Source organism: Condylura cristata, unplaced genomic scaffold (genome assembly GCF_000260355.1).
Source record: "Condylura cristata isolate star-nosed mole 26May11 unplaced genomic scaffold, ConCri1.0 scaffold00013, whole genome shotgun sequence".
Classification (NCBI taxonomy): Eukaryota; Metazoa; Chordata; class Mammalia; order Eulipotyphla; family Talpidae; genus Condylura; species Condylura cristata.
In genome coordinates, this window is record NW_004567114.1 from 8,488,582 (window position 1) to 8,495,788 (window position 7,207).

The following is a 7,207-nucleotide window of genomic DNA, read 5'->3' on the forward strand; positions in this document are numbered from 1 at the left end:
CATCTACTTTTGGGCATTTGGGCTGCTTCCATGTTTTTCCAATTCTTTTTAAATTTTATGATAGTTTATTTTTACATCATTTTGTGCATTTATCCCTCTCAGATGCAATCCCCTTGGGCTGCCCATCACCAAATCACCCGTGTGCCATCACCATCGTCCAGTGCATTTCCCTCCCCCACTGTTTCTGATCCCACTCCCCACTGGGGGGTGTAATTTTCACCGCCCTGTTTCTGCCCTAGAGACCCGAGGCCTACAAACCAGCGCATCAACAAGCATGTGAACAACGACGTGACCCTGCGCATTCAGAACCTGACCATCCTGGTGAGGAACATCAAGACCTACTACCAGGTAAGCACAGGCCTCGGCCGGGGAGCTCAGCCCTGCGCCTGCCAGGTGCCCCTCGTTGCGCTCCCCACAGGAAGGGCCCAGAGTGAGGGGCCTTGACAGCCGGGGCCTCTGCCTGCCGGCGCCTGGCGTGTGCCCACTTGTGTCTTCTTTGCGGGCGTCAAGGGGATGGTCAGGTGTTGGGAGGCTTTGCTTTATCTTATGGCTTCTTGGGCTGCAGCAATGCATCGTGTGCTGCCTTGAATTGCATTCGGTACCCCAAACCTGCATTCTGACGGGGCCCTGCTGGGTGGGCTCCTAGAAAGAGCCACGCTCGGGGGGATGGCCTACCCCAGGGTGACTGCCCACTTTGGGGTGACGGCCCTCCATGCAGCCACGTGTCTGGGCTCACCTGAAGGCACCACAGAAGGGCTGCCTGTGGGCTGAGAACATCACCACCCAGCCCCACTTTGCAGGCGGGAGCCTGGGGCCAGGGTGGTGTGTCTGCTTTTCTAGGACCCCCAGGCCTTCTGAGTGGTGTGGCCTGGGCCTGCCGGGAAAGCCTGTTAAAATCCCCGTTCCAGCCTTGTCGGGGGGTGGGGTCTGCGGAGAGCCCTCAGTATTCATGATCTGAAGCTGTGCACCTCAAACTGTGCACCTCGGAATCTTGGTTTTCAAACTTTTTCTTAGCAGTGAAACTCAGTGAAAACGTGCATTTTCTGAGAGCCCTGGTGAAGCCCTAGTGACTGATGCATTTGGTGGGCGAAGGCCCTGGGGTCCTCTGCTCTGCCTCCCCCTCTCCCCCCAAATCTGGGCTCCCAGGACCCCGGGCACACGGTGGGAGACCCCTGCTCTTACATTCCTGCTGGGCTTTCACTGAGCCCTTGGCCAGACTCTGCCTCTGCTCCCTGGGCTGCAATTTAATCGTGTCCTGAGGTTTGGGGGTCTCCAGCATCCCGCGCTTCCTGTGGCCAGATGGAAGCCCTGGGGGTGGCCGCCGTGCCGGGGCAGCCGTTGCAGGTTCTGCGGTCCGCCGGGGGGTGCCCCGGAGGCTGCTGGGGGCCTCTGCGCTCTGCTGCAGGGCTGCACGGAGGACCAGCTTCTGCCCAGGGCTGCGGCCTCTGCTCGATGTCCTGATTCAGCAAGAGTTTGAGCAGGTGGGAGAGGAGGACTCATCCCTGGCCGGGTTTCGGAGATGGTGGTTTCCATCCTCCCTGTTGAGGTCAGATTGCTTGAGGTGGCTTAGTGTTGGCGGATGCTTTGCCTGTGTGCCCACCCGGTAGGCTGCATGGACAGTTGGGGGCTCGTCGTGAGCTCTTGAAGCAGGGCCTCTGGGATGCTAAGAACAAGACCTGGCCTGTGAGTGACCATTGGCAGGGGTCAGCGGGAGGTCCGCAAGGGCTGAAGCGGCTTTGTTTCCTTGTCTCAGCTGGACACGCCTTAGGCTCCTGGGTCTCGGCGAGGGCTTCCCTCGGGACAGCCCCCGGAGGCGGCATCACTGAGGTCTGGGGTCTGAGCGTAGGGGGGTGCTGGAGGCTGCGCAGCAGGCGCATGCCCTGTCTGTGGGCAGGTAATCTGCTCACCAGCAGGCGCTTTCAGTCGCGCGCCCAGTACCAGGAGAAGCAGGCGGTGCTGATGGATAAGAGGCCGGTCCAGTCTGCAGGGGGCGAGCAGGAAGCCTTCCTGGAGGAGGTTTCACCTGAGTGATGACTGGATTTCCAGATGTGGAGGGAGGGGCTGGAGGTGGAGATTGAGCGCCGTCTGCCTGTCAGGAGGCCTCCGCACTGGCTTGGGTGAAAGTCTGTCACCAAATTCAGGTGACTCAAGCCGGGAGGCGAGAACACGAACCCCGGCGAGTGGCAGGGGTGGCAAGGGCCATGCGGTGCCCGTGCGGGCGATGCTGACGCCGGCGGTGGCTGAGAGGTGGTGACTGAGGTGGTGGTGAGGTCCGGACTGAGCGTCGGCCGTTCTGCATGAAAGCGGGGAGCACGCGGGGGCCGGCCGCTGCAGCCGTCACACATGCACCTGCCCCCCGGGCCGAGAGCCGGGGGTGACCCGCAGCCCTGATGGCTCCTGTCTGTGCCAGGCAGAAGGGGCTCACCATCCCCTGGGGACTCAGTTTGGAGGTGGTTGCTGCTCTCGGGGTGCTCAGTACCGTTCCTGAAGCGGGGACGTCTCACGGGGGCCCGGTGGCCGGGGAGTGCCCCTCGTTTCTGCTGCTCTTGAGGGTGGGGCCCATGTGCCCTGCCAGCCCCCCACCCCGGGGCCCCCAGGGCCCTGGCCGACCCTGTTCCCCAGCTGCTCACGTGGAGAGAGCTGGCAGCGCTGCTGTGGGCCGACTCGGGTGGGTGTGGGCCACCTTCGGCCGCGTATTTTTCCTTCCGATGTATTGTCAAGTCCAGCTCAGTTCTCGCCTCGGCAGGATTAAGTGCTCTTTACACACAGCTTGGGAAACAAACAAGCAGCAAGAAAAGAAAGAAACCCCCAGTGCCGCTCAGTGCTTCCTTCCAGGCCTGCGTGACTGCTTCTGTTGTGAGCCCCATACAATGCACATCCTGCCTTTGCACCTTCCACCTGACACAGGGCATAAGCATAATTGTTATTGTAAAGAAACATTCAGAAGGTTTTCCCAAAAAAGGGCGACAGGGCAGTGAGGCAGCTGGCCTTTCTTACTGGGGTGGGGGTGACCGCCCCCCCACAGTGAGCGGGCTCCCTCTTGTCCGAGGCTTTCCATAGACACGTCGAGGTCCGGGGTTTGGCTGGACCCCCTGGCTGGCCCCCTGTCCTGTGCCCCCGTGGGGCAGGGGCAGCTGGGAAGGACAGGGACCTTCCTTTAATGGAGAGGCTCACTCACCGGAAACTCAGGTTTTGCCCCCCGAAGCCCATGGAGTTTAAGACTCCTTGAGCTTTTCTGGGGCAGCGGGCAGACAGTGGGCACAAACCTGGCCAGGTTGGGTCTGACACCGCCTACCGAAGCCAGCCGCTTGGCTGCTGGGGCTGTTCTGGAATCTGCATTTTCAGATGTTTCCAGCTGGCGTGGCCTAGAGCAGTGGTGTCAGAGTGGCTGCCCCCAGCAGTGGTGTCAGAGTGGCTGCCCCCAACCAGCAGCAGCGGCAGCACCCAGAGAACAGGTTAGAATCTGCTGGTGGCGGGCGGTCTGGGCGCCACCAGCCTCCAGGTGAACCCGACTGGGAACCTTCTGAGCAGGACTCCTGAGGTCCCGCAATGGCCCTTGAGCCAGGTACAGAGCTCCGTCCTCACCAGGTGACCCGCCCACCACCTCCATCAGCCACAGCGGTCATCTGCCGGCGACAGGAAGGCAGCATCCTGGCAGCCCTCCAGGAGGGTGCAGGCATGAGAAGGTGGCCGGAGGGCGGGGCGACATAGTGGACAGGTCTCGGGGAGAGTGTCCGGCCCAGAAGCAGAGGCCCAGGTTGGGGCACCAGCTCCAGGATGAGCACCCCCAAGGGGGACGTCTGCTGAGGGAGGCTGACCGGAGCTGCAGTGCACCCACTCAGTTTGAAACATGAGAGGCTTTTGTGAAAAGTAAGAATGGGAAGAAACACACTTTAGAGTTGCTGGTGGGATTAGTGCTCCTTCGTGGGGCCTGCAGGTCTTGAAGTGGGCTCCGTGGTGGGGTGGTTGGCTCAGGGGGTCTCTTCTACTACAGGAGTTCATGTGGGATGCAGGGTTGAGAGGATCCATCAGAGACAGAGTGGGGCGCAGAACAGTGGATCTACTGAGATACACTGCTGAGGGGCGCAGCGGGGAGACAGGAGAGGTCTGCTGGGCCCTGTGGGTCACTCCCTGGAGGGGGGGTGGCGGGTGGCTTCATAGTGCTGAGACTTACCCCCTGCGCCACCAGGGAAGCCCTGCGGAGTTCCCTTTCGGACTCCTACGTTGCATTCATCTGCAGGGAAGAAAGGCTTCCCCACTTTCCCCTTTTGAGTAATGTTTCCCGTGAAAGTGTTTCTCGTGAAAGTGCCTCCATGCCAGGAGCTCGGGTGTCGGTGTCCTGACGAGCCTCTGCCGCGCCGGTGCTGGGCACAGGCTGGACTTGGGCACTTGGGACCTGAGCCGGGGAGGAGGAGGACTGTGGGCGGGAGGTCGATTTGGGCTCCATTCTGCCGGGTCGGGGAGAAGTCACGTTTCTGATGACAGAAATGGTTTCTGACTTAGATTGGGAGAAAGGCATCTGGGCCTCAGCACCCAGAGGTGCCCCTGCCGACATCTTGGCTGATGCTTTCGTCTTGGGCACCTCTTAGTGTGCCACGTCCCGCCCCGAGTCGCTGCGTCCCTCAGCATTGAGCGCCCCGCGTCTGAACACCCCTTCATTCTCTGCACTTGAGCGTCCTTCTGGCTTTTCACCCTCTAGCTCTCCCCCTGTGGTGGATGCTGACTTATTTTTGTCTCAAAATTATAAATAATCCCAACACAAACAGACCGAGTATGTAAATCTTTCAGCAGATGTTTTTATTTCCTTAGGATAAATTCCTAGCGTGGAATTCCTGGGTCAAGGGCAGGGATGCTTTGAGGACGCTCTCCATTCATTGCCAAAATGGCCTTTTTTATAGGCTTTTGTTTTTCTTCGTGGAGTTGCGTGCTGAAATGTCTGTTGAAATGCAGAGTTCTCTGTTGCTGGCGACTACTGCAGGTTTGTGTCTTTGCCACGTGGAGGTCTAGATTATTTTCATTCAGCCTCCTTGTGTTAGAGAAGCACTGGTGACTGACTGGGAACTTCAAGCAAAGCAGCTTGCAGGCGGTTGTGTTGTGTTGTGTTGAGAGAACAAGGTGGGGAGCCCCCTGCACCTCCCCTCCCAACGTGTAGGTAGTGGGAACCCCTGTAGGTAGTGGGAACCCCGTCTGCTAGTGGGCTTGATCCAGGCGCTTCCCAGCTTCCCTGTGAATGTTGCAGTCGGCCAGGGTTCAGAGAGAACCTTCCAGACTGTGTTGGGAAGTCAGCCTGAGGGAGGTGGGTGTCTCCGTGGACCCCTCCTTTCCGCTTTCCTCCCTCTGGCTTCCTGTCCCCCGTCCTCTCTGGTGTGGAATGGTGAAATGTGGGATGAGGAAGCTCTGGTGACCCAGAGGGAAGGGTGTGACTCGCTGGGGTCACCCAGCTTTCTTTCGGTTCTGAAGGATGGGCAAGCAACTAAGCTGGCAGAAAAGGGGTCCCTGGAGGGTGTCCTGGTGCACCCCGAAGCTGTAGCGACAGAACAGCCTGAGGACTGGCCTTCGCTCTGTGTGGCTGGAGGTTGGGGTGACTGGAGAGTGGTGCTAGGCGCAGCTGGAAAGATGGGTGGATGCTGTGGATTTGGACTTCACCCTGAGGGACTAAGGAGTCCCTGGAGGACTTTTAAAAGGGAAAGTTAAAAAGGGAAAAGGACGCCCATGTGGGAAATGTACTGGAGTCTGGAGGGAGTGGGAGCTGGCTGCTCCTGGGTGCCTGGGCCCCCCCCCAGGCAGGGGGCAGGAGAGGACATCTGGGAGACACACGTGGAGTGTTGGCAGGTGGCCGGCGGCTGATGGGCGCCCCGAGAGCTGGCAGCTGAGGGAGGGTAAACTGAGCGCTGCATGCGGGCTTCTGGGCCCCTTGGGCTCCGGTCAGCGGCTCCGGTCAGCGGGGCAGCACCCGGGGGAGCTGCAGAATGGGGACTTGATTTGGGGCCAGTAGAACTCCCCTTGTCTGCGCTTAATAGAAGACGTGGCCGCTGCCTGCGACCCTCCCTGGCCTGCTGGCTATGGCCGCCCTCCCTGGCCCTCAGAGGCCTCGTCTGTTTCTGCAAAACACCAGACTCCCAGGAGGATAGGGTTTCCTTCATTTTCCCCTTTTTGTGTCTCTGTAGAAGAAATGCTGTGGAGGGGTAAAGCCATTGCCGGGAGCACTGGAGGGCTCTGTGCTGGGGGAAAGGTTGAGGAAGGAGGTGGGGGGTGAGGGCAATCTTGGGGGCTGCTGGGGCCCAGGCACTGGGCGTCAGCCCTCTGGCCTTATCAACGTGCGGAAGAAATTGCCATCCCCATTGTACGGTTTAGGGCGAGGCTAATACCGGCAGATAAGTAACTGGCCCCAAAGAACTGCCAGTTCACTGGGGGTCCTCAGCCACCAGGGGAACTCCGCCTTCAGAGTCAACTTTTCTATTCTGCTGTGAGGGGTCCTGCAGTACGCAGTGGGCGGGACGTCCGCAGCTGCACCCCCACAGCAGGCCCAGGGGACCCTGGCCAGAGGCCGCCTGCCGCAGCTGCACCCCCACAGCAGGCCCAGGGGACCCTGGCCAGAGGCCGCCTGCGTGGGCCAGGCGAGAGGGCACTGCCCAGGGCCCTGCTTGGGCACTCCCCTGTTAGCCAGATTTCACACCAGCCTGGGGCCAGAGGAAGGACTAGATTGCTTCAGGCACCTCTGAAACCAGCTCTTCCGGGGTTGGGGGTTGGGGGTGGATAGGACTAGGAAGGGGAACAGCTGGCTGCACACTGGATCCTGCACCCCCCCTCCCTGCCCCCAGCAGCAGGAAGCAGAGAAGGGGCTAATTACAGGGGGTGGGGAGGGGTGAAAGGTGGGTCTGAGGTAATTAGTGGAGTTGGAATTCAGCCAGGCCTGCAGGCTGGGGGAGGGTGGAGAGAGTGAGTGTAGGCTCTCCCTGGTGCTCTGGCTCCTCCGCCTGTTGGCTTGTCTGGGGGTTCCCTTCCAGCCCCAGACCTGTCCTGCTCTCCTTCCGGAGAGCAAGCAGGTCTTGCCCCAGCGTCTCACCTTCTGCTCCCAGGTGCCTGGCACGCAGCCCCACAGTCCCTACACAGGTGGCTCAGAGACCCCCTCAAATCCTGACATTTACCAATCTGGACCATCTCTGTGTCTCTCTTCCCTTGGATGGCATTCTTTTTTTTTAAGATT

General features: G+C 60.1%; 1 protein-coding gene across 1 annotated transcript in view; it reads left to right on the top strand.

The window, feature by feature from the left end:
• CCDC88C (coiled-coil domain containing 88C) overlaps window positions 1–7,207 on the top strand; it is a 115,285-nt gene that overhangs the window by 7,458 nt on the left and 100,620 nt on the right. Inside the window, exon 3 of the mRNA XM_004682042.2 lies at window positions 240–348. Within this exon, the coding sequence (XP_004682099.1) occupies window positions 240–348 (109 nt within the window). The remainder of the gene's footprint in view (window positions 1–239; window positions 349–7,207) is intronic.